The sequence below is a fragment of the Triplophysa dalaica genome, chromosome 20 (genome assembly GCF_015846415.1).
Source record: "Triplophysa dalaica isolate WHDGS20190420 chromosome 20, ASM1584641v1, whole genome shotgun sequence".
NCBI lineage: Eukaryota > Metazoa > Chordata > Actinopteri > Cypriniformes > Nemacheilidae > Triplophysa > Triplophysa dalaica.
In genome coordinates this window covers 163,514-180,849 of record NC_079561.1, presented here as the reverse complement: position 1 = coordinate 180,849, position 17,336 = coordinate 163,514, and the positions used below count along the sequence as shown (strand labels likewise).

The 17,336-nt window shown below is 42.4% G+C and overlaps 1 protein-coding gene across 1 annotated transcript; it reads left to right on the top strand.

Annotated features, from left to right (window-relative positions):
• smc1al (structural maintenance of chromosomes 1A, like) lies at positions 1-15,190 on the top strand. The gene is made up of 26 exons (XM_056733213.1): positions 1-369; positions 502-690; positions 783-895; positions 2,684-2,887; positions 2,985-3,223; positions 5,980-6,238; positions 6,665-6,805; positions 7,220-7,302; positions 7,398-7,497; positions 8,033-8,140; positions 8,246-8,431; positions 8,512-8,691; positions 8,955-9,101; positions 9,181-9,318; positions 9,752-9,868; positions 10,038-10,144; positions 10,227-10,368; positions 10,444-10,589; positions 10,662-10,815; positions 11,856-11,969; positions 12,042-12,198; positions 12,288-12,442; positions 12,522-12,673; positions 12,753-12,822; positions 14,133-14,243; positions 14,332-15,190. The coding sequence occupies exons 1-26, from the start codon at positions 261-263 to the stop codon at positions 14,410-14,412; spliced, it is 3,702 nt and encodes a 1,233-aa protein (XP_056589191.1). The 5' UTR covers positions 1-260; the 3' UTR covers positions 14,413-15,190.
• The last annotated feature ends 2,146 nt before the right edge of the window (positions 15,191-17,336 follow it).

Here is a 17,336-nt window from a genome sequence, read left to right as displayed (position 1 = left end):
TCTCGCGGTGTTTGCAGTGTTTACGGGAAGCCATTGCGCGGGCTGTTGCGGGGTCTGTTTTGTTTGAAATTAGGTTCGTAAGGTGTTTAAATGTGATATTACGAACACTGGAGTTCACATTAATACTTCCCGTCAGGTTCAGACCGTTCACAGGAAGTGCTGCATCTGTATTTGATGATAACGCGCGCGCTCGCTCATCGTGCAAACAGCGAGCGTCCTTGTAGCTTTGCTTTCATTAAGCTCTGAACAAATCACTCATCATGGGATATTTAAAGTTAATAGAGATAGAAAACTTTAAATCTTACAAAGGCCGACAAATAATCGGCCCTTTCCACAAGTTTACGGCGATTATAGGGCCGAACGGATCAGGTGAGAGCGAGTGTGTTTGTGTGTGTTAGCTCGTGACAGTAAACGCTGTGTGTGTGTGTGTGTGTTTGATTCACTTCAGTCTCTACGTTAATCTTGAAGTGTTTTGAGGTGAAATGTGAACGTTGTGTGCAGGCAAGTCCAACCTCATGGACGCCATCAGTTTCGTCCTGGCCGAGAAGACCAGTAACCTGCGCGTGAAGACGCTGAAGGATTTGATTCACGGAGCTCCGGTGGGTAAACCTGCGGGTAACCGGGCGTTCGTGACTATGGTGTACCAGCTGGACAGTGGGCAGGATCTGTCCTTCTCCAGAATCATCATAGGTAACACACATCTAACACATGTGTTGTGTGTGTGAGTGAGTGACAGAAGCTCGTGCTCACTTTGTCTCTTTCACGCGCGTGCTGTGCTGTAGGTTCCTCGTCGGAGTATCGCATCAATAATAAAGTGGTCGGTCTGTCCGAGTACAGCGAAGAACTGGAGAAACTGGGAATCCTCATCAAAGCCAGAAACTTTCTGGTGTTCCAGGTAGGCTGTTTCTCTCTCTACACGATCTCAAGGTGCGATATAACCTGAAACTTGTGAACCGATCGAGCAAAACAACAAATGTAAACTTTTATAACCTCAAACTTTTAATCCAGCTTGTTACGTGTGCTTGACAGAATATGTGTGTCAGAAGTACATTTAGATTAGGGATGTGCATTTTCCACAAATATTACATTCGAATATTTGAGCTCATAAAAAACGAATATTCGAATATTTGTTCATTTAAATTAAATTTATTAGTAATAAGTAATTTTCGGTAAAACATATCTTTTCTTCATTTCTGAACAAGCTTGTCAGGGTATATAAAAACAAGCTTGTACATATACATCCTGTTTTGTAGCGGAGAAGAACATGACACAATTTGTGCAAAAAAAAGGCTCCAATACGTAACTTTAACATTATGCTTTAAACTAAATCGGCATATTTTATCTTGTTCTTCTGGAGGAAAACTAGCATGTCGACATGATCGGGTGAAAGTCAGCTTCTAAGTCTATTAGCTGCAGAGCTGCAGAGAAAACACGCTCTGTCGGCACAGATGTCGCTGGGACACACAAATAACGGTGCGCTAAACGACTAATCTTACTGAAGCACCAGGTTGGCAAAGCATATCTGTTCACCTTACCATCAGCAATAAAATGGCACATTATAGTGACATAGGACTTTGTGTTTAATGCTGTCCAACTGTCAGATGTAATGCACACAAACTCTACCGTCGCTAAAGTAGTTTTGAGTTCGGAAACCATGCTCTCATATTGAAGCTCTATTTTCGCCGTTATGGTTTTGTCGTAATCTGGCTCTAGAAATTGCAAGAGTTCTTTAAATCCTTCTCCCTTAAGGAAACTAAAAGGAAGCATTTCTCTTGAGAACATTTTTGCTATGAGCTGAGTGGTCTTTTCGGTTCGCTCGGGGGTACATCTCCGTCTTTCGGCAGTCGCGAATGCTGTGATGGGCAGCTGTCCGTCTTATTCGGTGGGTCAATAATTACGTTTCGGTGTTTGGACTTCATATGATTCCTTATTGAAGTGGTGCTATGATAATAACTTAGTTTCGCCTGATAAATTTGTTGATCATTTATAACAAAGTAGTTCCAAACTTTGCTGCGTTTACAGGTCGAGGACGCAATTTTGTCATCAAACGCACTCATCTTACTTTCACTGCGCGCTCCACAGCTCCACCCAGTGCATATACGTATAACTCTTAGTATTAGTTTGCGTCCTTGGACAACAGAGCAATATTATAGCAAAATTCGAGTAGCGATTTTATTATTCGATTAAGTACTGCAGTTCAAATATTCAAATTTTTCGAATATTCGTGCACACCCCTAGTTTAAATTAGAGAATGTGTTGTGATTGTTATTAATCCCACAGTTGTGACATAATCCCACAACACAGGCGTGGCATTATAATGGTAACATTGCTTTCTGCAGGAAATTGCAAGACAAAACTGTCAGGACGGGTTTTACAATGAATGTTAATCGCATCCAAATAGAAGTTTGTGTTAACATAATATATGTCTATGTACTCTGCATATTCATTCCTATAAACATAAACATACATGCAAATGAATAAATGTTTAGATATAGTTAAAAGCGATAGGGGCATAAGAGTTTATTTCATTTCATTTAGTTGTCTAATCGGTGCAAGTGCTGGTCACACTGAAACTACAGTCTGAAAGATAAATATATCTAGTGATATGAATATGTGATGTACTGGAGGTTACAGCAGGTAAGGATGACGGACGATGAGTTTGTCATGTGATGTTTCTGTGCAGGGTGCCGTTGAGTCCATCGCTATGAAGAACCCTAAAGAGAGGACGGCTCTGTTTGAGGAGATCTCTCGCTCCGGAGAACTGGCGCAGGAGTACGACAGATGTAAGAAAGAGATGGTGAAGGCAGAGGAGGACACGCAGTTTAACTACCATCGTAAGAAAAACATCGCCGCTGAGCGAAAAGAAGCCAAACAGGAGAAAGAAGAGGTGTGAGATGAATGAGTGAGATGAAGTGTGTCGTGATGACTGTCCTCCGTGAGTCTCTGACGTGAGCTGTGTTGTTGTGTGTGTGTGTTCTGCGCAGGCCGAGCGTTACCAGCGGCTCAAGGACGAGGTGGTGCGCGCTAACGTTCAGTTACAGCTCTTCAAACTCTTCCACAATGAATCTGAGATCGACAAACTGAACCGAGAGCTTGCCCACCGCAACAAAGAGATCGATAAAGACCGAAAGCGCATGGACCGTGTGGAGGAGGAGCTGAAGGACAAGAAGAAAGAGCTGGGTCGAATGATGAGAGACCAGCAGACCATTGAGAAGGAGATCAAGTGAGTCTCAGATATATTCTGCATGTGTTAGATCACAAGCCAAAGCCATGAAGTGTTTCACAAGGCCACATTAACATTCCTCACCCTGGTGATAGTCAGACCTGTTTGCAGGCCTGCGTTTAACTGCTAGCATCATCAGATTGAAACTGGGTTTAATACTACCGCTGGCAGTCGGGGTGCTGATGAGTTTTATGCTCCTCCGAGCTGTTCACCACACACACAAACACACAGATGATGATGAATGTCAATCACATTGAAGTGAAGTTTCTTCAGCTGTGTCTCTTTGGCTTTCAGAGATGAATATCTATCACTTAATGATAGAGGTGTGAACCTACACTGGTGTCACGGTTCGGTTCGATTACGATTATCATGTCATCGATTCGGTTCAATTCGATATCACGATGCATTGACGTCTCAAATTTCAACTTTACTAGTTCACATGTTTGTCAATAGATACAGGCAGTATGAACTGAAACTGTAATTTTACCTGCTCTAATTTGACTATCAAACAAAACTCAAGTCTGGGCTTTAGCATTTGTGGTATTACCCCCTGCGCATGGGAGTTAATCTCATTTAACAGTAGTGGGGTGACAATACACAAAAAAATTCTCAAGAGCAATTTTTGAAGGGGACACAAATAATACAGTCAAAATTGTACAAACTACGACACAAAGCGACAATATGCATTAGGTTCATAGGTTTATCATGCAGACTTGCAGTCATATTACAACTTAACTGAACTTTCCCATACTGTAATACAAGTGAACAAAACAGCTTCATACCATTTATATTTTTTGTCTCTGTTGTGAAGACAGGAAACAAATATAAAATCACAATACCCATGATACTACATGTTAACAATGAGTCACTTTTTAAACACATGTTATCCTGATTTATACTGCAACATCGTCTGATAAAGTCACCGTACATCTACACTAATGAGTGGTTGTTATTTTCCTCTGTAGTGCACTGCCTCCGCCAACAAACTTTGTTCATGTTCGTGTACCCAAACAAACAGTCAGTAACAGTGACGAATGCTTAAAGTCTGTGTTGTACTCATTGATGAATTGCCCGAGTTTCAGTAAACTGAATGTTTAGCTTATCCGCCACGAACATACTGCAGAAAAAATAGATGCTGAGAAGGTCCCCAAAAATAAAACGATGCATGGGAAACGGCTTCGGCGTGTTAGTTGCAGTGTGTGACGTCCTTTGTAACAAGCTAACGTTAACTCGCTAACGTTTACTAGCCAAGTAAGTTATAATCGCTTACATAGCAGATTCATGTAAAATACATCGGTAATCAGCATTTTTTGCAACAACTAATTTATTAAAGAATCAGCATCAACTACATTAAAGAGAATCGCTTCATTTAAAGTGAATAAAATATCTTTCTTACTAGAGTTCAACAACCACGGATGAACTGATCGCATACCTGACTTAAATATGTTCCGCAATGCGCAGGTGAGATGAACGCGGAGAGCAGGCAGTGCACAGTTAGTTTAGGTAAACATAAACATATATGTGACGTAATTGATTTGAGCAGGGGACAACTCTCGGATGTTGGGGAAGTGTCCCCTCCGTCCCCCCGGGATTTACGCCCATTCCCCTGTGTGTTTTATTTGTGTGTGACAACATTTACACACAGTTTGTCTCCTGTCCTGGTCGTGCTTACCGCATTTTTCATAAAAGCCGAAATGTGTCGGCTTTTAAAGTAATTGGAGCATTTTTGATTAAAGCACGTATGCGACGTGACGTCAGAAAAACGTAAGTACGTAATAACCGGTTATGGTCTGTAACTGAACCGATACCGAATCGTCCTCGTTTGCATCGCGATGCATCATAAAAATGATTAATTTCGACACCCCTACTTAATGACTTTATGAAAGAGCCGCAGACGGTCAGCTCAGGGGTGTTCTGATCCTGATACTGTGGTTGGATATCGTGTTGATATGGACATTTTTAGCTGGATCGGGTATCTTAAAGTTGCAGGTTGATCCAAAATCTGATCCTTTGCTGAATAATATTATCAAGCTGTAAGAAGGATGAGCTATTAGAGAACCGCTGAAGAGTTTCAGGCGCTAAATTGTAATATTGTCTAATGTCAAGTGATGGCTTCATGTGAGGAGAAAAGTAAAGATTCTTTTGTAATCCGTCACTCTCATACTCTAGTGTTCAGTGACGGTCAGGAGACCTCTCTTTACAACATGTTCCAATGTTTGAATTATTCTGCACTAGATTTAATAGTTTTTGGGTTTTGTTTTAAATGATTTTATTTTGCTGGAGTTGGGTGTCTTAGGTTAAAGCACTGGAAGCGGTCTCAAAGTAAAAGGCGTCACTCGCACACAATAACTGTTTTTAACCCTCTGATTCATAGGCACAGTTAACTGTTGGAAGGATGCATTTCAGTTTATGTAAAACATATTTACATATAGCAGAATAACATATACTATCTCATAATAAGAAAATGAATGAAGCGCATCATTCTGCACACGGGATGTTTATGGGCCCTTGTGTGCCACTTTACATTAGAGTAGAGATGTACAGTAGTGAAGTATTTTCACTTTTTATAGGAAAAAGCAAAACTAGTATCGGTTTCGACCAAACTTTCAATTCAGGTATTGGAATCAGATCGTAAAGGAAAAACTGGTATCGGCCGTCCCCTGCTGTCATATACACTTTGCTTTCTAGTTGTTGTTTGAAGTGTCCAAGGCTTTAGTTTGCCTCTTTCAGTCAGTCATTGCTGTTTGTTGATGCAGGGAGAAAGATGCAGAACTCAATCAGAAGAGGCCGCTCTACATCAAAGCCAAAGAAAACACGGCACACAAGATCAAAAAGCTGGAGGCTGCACGCAAATCTCTTCAGAACGCCCAGAAATGCTACAAAAAGCGCAAGGCCGACATGGAGGAGCTGGACCGCGAGCAGGGCGCTGTGGAGATGGCTAGACAGGAGTTTGAGGAACGCATGGAGGAGGAGGCTCAGAGTCAGGGACAAGATCTCCAGCTGGAGGAGAACCAGGTACACACATCATCCACTCACAGTTCACATCAGCCACATGACTATATGAAAGACTAAAGACACTCTTTGAGAACGATCGATACCCTGTACAGCGATTACTCTCCTAACACATCTCCCATCAGATCACAGTCTTCATCACTCAGACAGCAAAGATGTGCGGTGTTGCAGAATTGAAATGCTGCTGTTAAATACAAAACGATTCAAAGGATTTCAATCTGATTGCAGATTATGAAAGTGCTGTTCACTTAATGTTGCAATACGACTCAAAGATTTGTTTACATGTGCATGAAATATATACACGGAACTTCTGCGCACAGCTTGGGTTGGCAGATTCGTGTAACAAAACCAGTACTCTGGCCATTCAATACGACCCCAAAACATGTCCCACACTTCCCCTTTAATGCGCTGTGTGTTTGTGTGTGTTAGGTGAAGGCGTATCACCGTCTGAAGGAGGAGGCCAGTAAGCGAGCAGCAACACTAGCCCAAGAGCTGGAGAAATTTAACAGAGACCAGAAAGCTGACCAGGACCGACTGGACCTGGAGGAGAGGAAGAAGATTGAGACCGAGGTACAGATGCAGTCTTTTACCTGTGATGTGAAGTGTATCTGTATGAAGTGATCTCATTTCATTCGATGTGTCATGCCATGACAATAAAGAGATCAAATCTTATCTAAAAAAAACAGGTTTGCGTTAACTAATGCTACGCTTATGTGAAAGAGACATTCAAGTGATTCTTTGTCCTTTTGACAACTTTCATGTACACACAACAGCGTTCTTAAAACAATCCGTGTTCTCTGAGATCCAGGAAAATTCAGCTATATCACGCATACCAGACCAGTAGTGGTAATGTCGTCATGCCTGCGCACAAACACGTGTCCAGGTTTAACCCAACCCAGTCTATGTGTAGTTAAACATGTTGTTGTGTAAATTGATGTTTGCATGTATAGTGTGAGAAATAGACAGACAGTGTTGTATCTACAGGCTAAGATCAAGCAGAAGATCAGAGAGATTGAGGAAAACCAGAAACGCATTGAGAAGCTGGAGGACTACATCACCACCAGCCGGTACACACACACATCACATCACATCACATGTCTGATAAACATGTGTCACGTGCACATGAACATCTCTGACATTCCTCTGGGTTTCTGCTCTCCAGACAGTCTTTGGATGAGCAGAAAAGGATGGAGGAGGAGCTGACAGAGGAAGTGGAACAGGCCAAACGAAGAATCGATGAGATAAACACGGAGCTCAACCAGGTGAGAGTCAGAGCTCAGTTCACAGCCGTTCTTCAGCTGTTTATTTCTATAACCCTTTTCACAGTAGAGCAATGTAAAACACGCATCAATAAAAGCTGCTCTCGACAAGGTTAGGTTGACAAAGTAAGTTACTATGGTTACTGATTCTAAGTATGAGTACCTCTCCTTTAGAAACAGGCTTGAGTTGCCCTGCTTTCTCTGTTTTAACAAACCTCACATTCTGAAGCAGAAAACCCAAAGTTTCCCTCACATCAGGGTTTATTTACTAAAGCCCCCGATTGTTCCAAACCTGTACAACATATCTTTGTTCTGCTGAACACAAAGAAAGATATTTGGAGACATGTTATCAACTCTGATTTCTGGGACATCATTGACTAGCTCAGTAAGGAAAATGAAAGTGCTAGTCAGAGGTTTGCTTTGCTAATTTCTTCAACATTTAACAGAACAGAAAGAGATTTCAAGAATAATGTTTCCTTCTACAGAAATGTGAAGAAAGCTTGAATGAGATTGTGATGTGATGTTGTGTGTGGTGCAGGTGATGGAGCAGTTGGGTGATGCTCGTATCGACAGACAGGAAAACAGCAGACAGCAGCGTAAAGCTGAGATCCTGGAGAGCATCAAGAGACTTTATCCTGGATCAGTGGTGAGGAATCACACCCGTCCCTCACGCTCTCATCTCTCTCACACACACACACACACACACACACACACACACACACCGACCCACGTTTCTTTCTCCATTCTCCAGTACGGCCGACTGATTGACCTCTGCCAGCCAACGCAGAAGAAATTCCAGATCGCCATCACCAAAGTTCTGGGCAAGAACATGGACGCCATCATCGTGGACTCTGAGAAGACGGGTCGCGACTGCATCCAGTACATTAAAGAGCAGCGCGGGGAGCCCGAGACCTTTCTTCCTCTGGACTACCTGGAGGTGAGGACGTGTCTGTGCTCGTGTTTCATCAGATGGAGTGTCACGTGCTGACCGTGTGTGTGTTCTGATGTGCATCACAGGTCAGACCCACAGACGAGAAGCTGCGCGAGCTGCGCGGTGCTAAACTTGTGATCGACGTGATCCGTTACGAGCCGCCACACATTAAGAAAGCTCTGCAGTACGCCTGTGGAAACGCTCTGGTGTGCGAGAACGTGGAGGACGCTCGCAGAATCGCCTTCGGAGGACCGTATAGACACAAGGTATGAAGAGAAAGACACCACAAGGACTTTTTATTCACTCCTTCACTTCATCATGAGCGGTGACAGCTGAAATGACTGAAATCATGAATACCACATCAGTCCTGAACATTCACACACACATCACATGTATGTATATGATGAAGAAGGGAGAACCTCAAGCTCTAGTCCCTTCATTCTGCACGAAGAACGAAAAATCCTGAAAAGATCGTGAGGGAATCTGACATTTGTGGCTGCTGTAATAATTGAGTGTGTTTGTCTGTCAGACGGTGGCTCTGGATGGGACGTTGTTCCAGAAGTCTGGTGTGATCTCTGGTGGTGCCAGCGATCTGAAGGCCAAAGCTCGCCGCTGGGATGAGAAAGCTGTGGACAAACTGAAGGAAAGAAAGGAGAAACTCACCGACGAGCTGAAAGTAAGCGTGCGCACACACACACACACACTTCAGGTGAGAGGTCGACTGATGAATGTCATGTTTCATGTGTGTGTATCAGGAGCAAATGAAGGCCAAGAGGAAGGAGGCGGAGCTGCGTCAGGTGCAGTCTCAAGCTCACGGCCTACAGATGAGACTGAAATATTCTCAGAGTGACCTGGAGCAGACAAAGACCAGACACCTGTCCCTCAACATGCAGGTACATGAGCTGGAGAGCAGACTGATGTGGTGTTAGGATTGGGGATGATGTTGGAAGGAGTTTGATCTATAAATCTGAAGGGCTTCCCCATCAATCTCGATGACCACTAAACCCTCTTTTAGTCCAGCTGACTGACTGGTGGTGTTGTGTTTAAATGTGTTGGCCATCAGAAGGAAACACTGCCTGATCTAACTGCACTGGAAGTTTCAGTCTCCAGGGGTTTTCTGTATATTTGTCTGTTACTGTCCAGTGAGGAAATGAAAAGAGCGATGATGGGCTGCCTGTGGGTAGATGTGTCTTTTGACTTTGAATGATGTTAGTTCTGGATCATACATGACAAACGGTCCATTAGCTTGAAATGATAGAGCAAACCAGAGACAGAGAATCGAGACAATCAAATCTTTCCATTAATACCTATCATTTCTTATTTCAGGAAAAGTCTAAACTGGAGAGTGAGCTTGCTAACTTTGGTCCTCGCATCAATGACATTAAGAGAATCGTCCAATCACGTGAGCGAGACATGAAGGACCTGAAGGACCGTATGAATGTGGTGAGAAACATCATCTCCGAAACTGAAGGATAACTATAATATCACAAGATGAGCTGTCGTGCTCACGTTCATGTTTGAAATTATTCTAAAGCATCAGCCGCCAAAAAAACACACGTACCTCTGGAGTTGTGCTGTGCTCAGTCTTTGTGCTCGTGTCATGTTCTTTCAGGTAGAGGATGAAGTCTTTGTGGAGTTCTGTAAGGAGATCGGCGTGCGTAACATTCGTGAGTTTGAGGAAGAGAAGGTCAAGAGGCAAAATGAGATTGCAAAGAAGCGGTGAGATTTCTGAAACCTGAAAAAGGTTTATTGATGGTGAGAGACGTGCGTATCCATGACTGCTAATCTCTGATCTCATTAGACTCGAGTTTGAGACTCAGAAGACGCGTCTGGCCATCCAGCTGGACTATGAGAAGAACCAGCTGAAGGAAGACCAAGAGAAGGTCATCATGTGGGAGCAAACGGTGAAGAAAGACGAGAATGAGATCGAGAGATTGAAGAAGGTAAGAGCATAGAGATCGGTGGGTCTGGTGATCATGCCCCTGTGCACGCTCGCTCAACTTCATCTGCTTCAACAGGAAGAGCAGAGGAACATGAAGATCATAGACGAGACCATGGCACAGCTGCAGGATCTCAAAAACCAACATCTGGCCAAGAAGTCTGAGGTGAACGATAAAAACCACGAGATGGAGGAGATCCGGAAGAAACTGGGCGGTGCCAACAAGTAAGATCCGTCAGCACACCTGCAGATGTTTGGGATGTGATGATGTGATGTGATTGGTGTCTGCTCTGTCAGGGAGTTGACGCAGCTGCAGAAGGAGGTGACCGCCATCGAGACCAAACTGGAGCAGAAACGCAGTGACAGACGCAACCTGCTGCAGGCCTGTAAGATGCAGGACATCAGACTGCCGCTGCGCTCGGGAACGATGGATGACATCAGTCAGGAAGAGGTACCGCTTCACACACACACATGTTTTGTATATAGGGCTGTCACTCTCCAGTGTTTGGTAGTCCAGTAATCCCATGTATTTGTATCAGTTCAGAGAGAGAGAGAGATGATGCACATTCATTTGATTCATTTCATCCTAAATCCTCCCACCACGACTACAGTGACTACATTTCTCATTCCTTCCTAATTGTTCTGACGATAACTGATAAATTTGCAACTCACTAGATTTAGTGACTTTATGTTTGCTATAATATGCTAGGCTATCAATTATAGTATGCTGAACTGGTTGCATCTATTCATTTTTTTACTATTTAACAATCACATTCCGTTTCCTGCCGCTTCATGTTTGTGTTTGTGGAAATGTCCCTTTGATAACAGACTGCTGCGTGTATACAAGAGTTTGTAACAACATGAATGAGTGTGTGCAATGAACGTCCTCACATACTTCTAAGAAATTAGCGTTTAGTTGATGGTGAGGATTGTTCATTATCACCAATATAAACAGGATGGTTTTCTTCGGTCACAAGGCTTTGTGTTGTTTCTAGGCCTATTGTTTAAGTGCGTGACACACACGTCTGTGAGTCTCACAGGACCCAAAGCATTTGATGAAAAACCTGCAACAAGATGAATGTGTGTTTTAATCCTACTACACCATGTGTTACATAAATCCAGGTGTTACTTCTGTGTTTGTGGTGGGAAATATCACACTTCAGAGGTGTGGGTTAGGGTCGTTTGTTACCGGAAACTGCGCTTCTTGTATAATCACAAGTAGTCGACACGTACAAATGTGATTGAGTTTTTTTAACCGGGTACTGGACCTGAATGGAGTAATGTTGACAGCCCCACACATACACTGCTGCGTGCTGAAAGTGTTTTATTGTAAACTGTAGATCTTCAATCCGAAGGGCTAAGGTGCTGTGGTGCTGCTCAAATGTCCTTGGATTTGTTTCTTTTGGGGGCTTTTTGGTTTGTGATGCCATGAGTACATGTAAAGCTGATGATGTCACAGGAGGGCTTTAAACACTGTGTGATATGTTGTAGGGAAGCTCTCAGGCTGAAGAGAGTCTCAGCAGCAGTCAGAAGACCTCCAGCACTGTCCTGGCTAAAGAAGCTCTCATCGAGATCGACTACAGCAGTCTGTCTGAGGATTTGAAGGTACGTCTATCAAAAACCTGTTAGCAGTGATGTGTGTTTGTGTGTGATGTCACGTGACTGGATTTCCTGCAGGACTCGCTGGCAGAGGACGAGGTGAAAGGGGAGATGAACACCTTACAGCAGAGACTGAATGAACAGCAGAGCATTCTCCAGAGGATCAGCGCTCCTAACATGAAGGCCATGGAGAAACTAGAGAGCGTGCGAGACAAGTTCCAGGAGACCAGCGACGGTCAGCCCCTCCGCTCGTCATGTGTTCACAGGTGGCCTGTCAATATCACATGATTGATCTCTGTTTGCTTTGTTGATTGAACACCACAGAATTTGAAGCAGCCAGGAAGAGGGCGAAGAGAGCCAAGCAGGCGTTCGAACAGATCAAGAAGGAGAGATTTGACCGTTTCAATGCCTGTTTTGAGTCTGTGGCCACCAACATTGATGAGATCTATAAAGCCTTGTCTCGCAACAGCAGCGCCCAGGTACCTGAGCTCAGCGCTGGTAAATGCCGCCCGCCTGCGTCTCCTCCAGTGATGAAAATCTGTGTGTGTGTCATTGCAGGCGTTCTTAGGTCCTGAGAACCCAGAGGAACCGTATCTGGACGGCATCAACTATAACTGCGTGGCTCCGGGGAAACGCTTCAGGCCTATGGACAACCTGTCTGGAGGAGAGAAGACTGTGGCGGCACTGGCCTTGCTCTTCGCCATTCACAGGTACACGTGGAGCACCTTTCTGTCGTTTGAAACGCGTCCGCCGCTCTTCTCCTCACTGACACATGTCTCTCTCTTACAGCTATAAACCTGCTCCGTTCTTTGTGCTGGATGAGATTGATGCTGCGCTCGATAACACCAACATCGGCAAGGTGAGTGTTGTTGTGACACCACATCTTCATTCAGTACTGCTGCGTGGACAGATGTTTGTCACTTTGGACACAGAAGTGCTGAATTAACAGAAGGTCAAAAGTGATGTATGGGTTCATCTCTTCAAACACAACCCGAGCGCCAGAGCCAGTGATTCCAAATAAAACACTGAAAGATAAACATTCTCTTCTCGCAGATGTTCATGACTTTATTTCCTCACAAACTAAACCTTCACTGCAGATCCGTAGCGAACGTGACGTTTGAACCTCGGCCCTCTGCGCACGTGCACACCCCAACACACACACATAATATTCCACAGTAAACTAAGAGACTTTACCTGACTGTGCTGTCCTATAGAAGTGCACATACATCATTATACCACATGACAAATTAACAATGCTAATCCAGACTTGAAACAAAACAAGCAGAACACAGCAAGACAGTTCTCACCAAAATAACACACAATACAAACACAAATCATTATTACTCATGTGCATGATGATTGCTGCCCACGTGTATGTGCTCTCCATCAGAATAATGGGCCACGTGACCAACACTGCCTCCCAGTCTGATCATAAACCAACACAGACCAGCATACACAAGACCAGTTTAACACCTCATGAGAGCTCTCAGCGAAGAACAACTACACCAGCAGACAGTGAACACAAATCATTATTATAAATCTTCATATTAAACCATGTGAGATGGTGGTCTAGTGGGTTAAACCACTGAACTGGTAAATCAAAGGTTGCTGGTTCGATCCCAGCAGCCACCACCAGTGTGTCCTTGAGCAAGACACTTTACTCCATGTTGCTCCAGGGGGATTGTCCCTGTAATAAGTGCACTGTAAGTCGCTTTGGATAAAAGCGTCCGCCAAATGACTAAATTATAAAATTATAATTAATTATAAACTGGTAACGTTACACATAAATAAACGTATGGAACTGACCGTAGTTAATAGATCATTTATATGATTAAATGTCACTGATATGCAGAATAACAGCAAAAATGTTCAATTTAAGACCGACCACAGTCAAAATCACATTAGCAAACAGAATAATTTGAGTCACAGTGGCCTTACACATCATAACTCACTTACAATCTGATGACTTGATGGTAAAGTCTTCCTCCTGTTGTTTGATTGAACGATGTTTATCAGAACATTGTTCTTTAATTTTAAGATTTTCAGATTTGTCAGATTTGACATTCATTGTATCTTCTGTTCGTGTCACTTTAAGTGTGATGTCATCATTGAATTGAAATGGAAAGACTTTCAGTACACTGCAGTTCTCTTGTTTGTTGTGTTGTGTAGGTGGCAAACTACATCAAAGATCAGTCGGTCCTGAACTTCCAGGCCATTGTGATCTCCCTGAAAGAAGAATTTTACACCAAAGCCGACTCGCTGATCGGAGTCTATCCTGAGGTCAGAGTTCACACACATACATTGTGTTTATTATGCCCTAACTCACTCACTCACTCACTCACTCACTCTCTGTCTGTTTAAACAATAGCAAGGAGACTGCGTTATCAGTAAGGTCTTGACCTTTGACCTCTCCCAGTATCCCGATGCCAACCCCAATCCAAACGAGTGAAGACTTCCTCACATTCCCAGAAACATTTCTTATGTTTCTTTTGCTGTGTAGTCTCTAAGGATCACTGTAGCTTCTTAAATTCTCTCACTCAATTCTTATTAGTCTCTTATTTACTCAGATAGAACGTATTTTCTGCTTTTGTATTGCTTTTTTGACATTGTTTGTTTTTGTATTGTGTATCATCAGGCATGTCATTGAAATCAGACTTCTCCAGACTCTCTTTCTCTTCGTATTGTTTCCTTTTAAAGCTGAACACATATTAGGGAAAGAGATGCAGTTTTTTAACTGTAACCCTTACTCTAGGAAAATAAACCGCTTTCAATAATATGTGCACACGTCTGAGTTGATCATGATACACACAACACATCACTAGTTGCTGGAATGATTTATAAAGAAAGCTCAGGTCCAGTCAAGTTTATTATACCGCTTTTTCCCATTCCCAATAGTATCAACGCAGCTGTACATATAAAAACACTTTTTACAAACAAAAAGACCTTTTAAATACACAGAGTAGATAAAGATAGGAGCTTGAAAGCGATACACACATGCATCTATATGGGGCTGGACGATTCATCGAGAAAAGCTATAACCCGCCTCATTTCCCCATGTTGTTATTTCAGTTACTTGTCCTTTAACATCCATGAGTGCCGCCACCTCACCTTTCTTATCATTATATCTAAGACATCATTAGAAATTGTTAAATGTTTACTTTTATGTGTGCACATGCACAATAACAACAAAACCTTGTGATTTTGAAAAATAAAGAAAATAAACAGGCCGTCCTTGTCTGTGCTTATCTCTTTCTGAAACACATCACTGAACTGATCCAAAACTCTGCAAAAACTTCATACACAAACATGACACACATTTTAAAAGAAGCTTCCGTTTCATTCAAATCAAATATTCAGTGTTTAAGGCATGAACGTTTCTCAGCTTGTTGCCGTATGAATAGAATTCTCTGAACTATCCAAACATGTTCATCCCTCCCAAATAAAACATCAAGATTCTTCATCAAATATATGGATTTTACACATGCGGCGGATTCGTCCGTTACAGAGAGGAAAAGTTTAATTTCACTTGGAAAACAATCTTAACTCCAGTGATGATTTCATTATGAAGAGCAGCTGCATCCATCTTTCTTACCTGAGTGAGTTATTTCTTTCTTTCTTTCTTTCGTTATGTTCATCGTTACTTCAAATAGTTCACAAATAAGACTTTTAGTGATAGACGTTATTAGCAGTCTTTTTCTGAACTTAAACAGATCTGAAGCAGAAAGCATCGGCCGCAGTTTAAAGTTGGAAGACACACGGATGAGATGTGAGCTCTAGCAACACTCATGTTCTTAACCGTGGAGCACGACTCATATACTCCGTTGTGTTCACTGACATCAGAACTTTTTTGAGATTACTTTCCCTGGAAGACATCAGTTAGTAAAATGTTGTGAAATAAACTCCCAGAGCAACTGTGGAGATGAAGTTCATGTGTTCATGTTCTAATACAGCGCAGACGCAGACAAATCCATGAGAATCACTTGTGTAGCATGTTAAACTGTGCTGTTCATTCACACGCAGAACAGACGACATGTGTAAATAACAGGATGATTTAGTTAAAGTATATGGACTTGATGCAGCCGGACAAGAAGTTTTACTCTCAAAATAGACTAAAACTAAGTACGGTATATGTCACACTGTACAGGAGTGTCAGGCGCACATCTGTTTAAACCACCAAAGAAACTGCTTTCAGCCTTTGGACTTGATACATACTGTGACACGCGCTAGTCAGACAGCATACACTGTCAAGTTTATTAGATTTACAAAGCACATTTAAAACAACCTTGGTTGACCAAAGTGCTGTACAAAGTTTCCTATAGTATGTCAATGAACCGAAATGAACATTATACCTTTACAAGACACAAAAACGCACAAGAAAACAGATTTAAAAGACTTTTGAACTAAGACACTGTGTGTGCTGTTTTGAAAAATATTGGCAATTTGTTCCACATTTTTGGGCCAGCTACTGCCAGCGCTCTGTTTCCCCTACATCATAGTCTAGATCTGGGCACCCTTAGAAGATAACCGGTCTGTGATCTGAGCTATACAACAGTATAAAACAATAAACAAGGCCAGTTCACCACACCTTTAAAGACACTATTAGTTGGTTTATGGTAGACCTTATGCAATGAACTTCTGCATAGATGTTGTGAGGGGTAAGACTGTTCATCAGGGAACCATATGATGATGCTATGAGAAATTGCTTTTATGCTTTTATGCTTTTATGAAATTGATGTGTTCAAGTGACCAGATTAACAAGTCGTACAAGAATTTCAATTGTGATCTGAGAAATGCATGAAATCGACAGAGAAAAACTCCAATAACACAGAATTTAACACAAGTCATTGTTATCATATGATTATCATATTTAAATGTTATCACGGTACCGTGAGCGTGCATGAAATCTGATTGTGTAAGCACAAATATTAGACTAGACTGAAAACAATGGAGTCTATAGTGAAGTTTATCTCCTGCTGAACAGTGGTATATCACAGTGACATTCTTCTTGGTTCGATTTAAACAACATCACGGTTTAATGAAAATGCATGTAGGGTTTAAAGCTGCACATTAAAGTGGAAAATAAAGTGATGAGACATGTTGAGTGTGTTTCAGTCCCACGGTGTTCCTCATCAAATATTTAACATTCACAAAAGTTGTGTGATGTTCCATTTGTCTGTGCAGGAACGTGCGTTTCATCATGTGTGAACACATTCTACAGATCATTGGTGTGCTATATTGTGTGTTATCACCATCAATTCACATCTGTGGGAATGTTTCAGATGCTTGACTTCAGTGTTCACAGTTGAATCTTCTGCACACACGCACGCATGCACGGACACACACACACACACACACACGTCTGGTTTACTATCT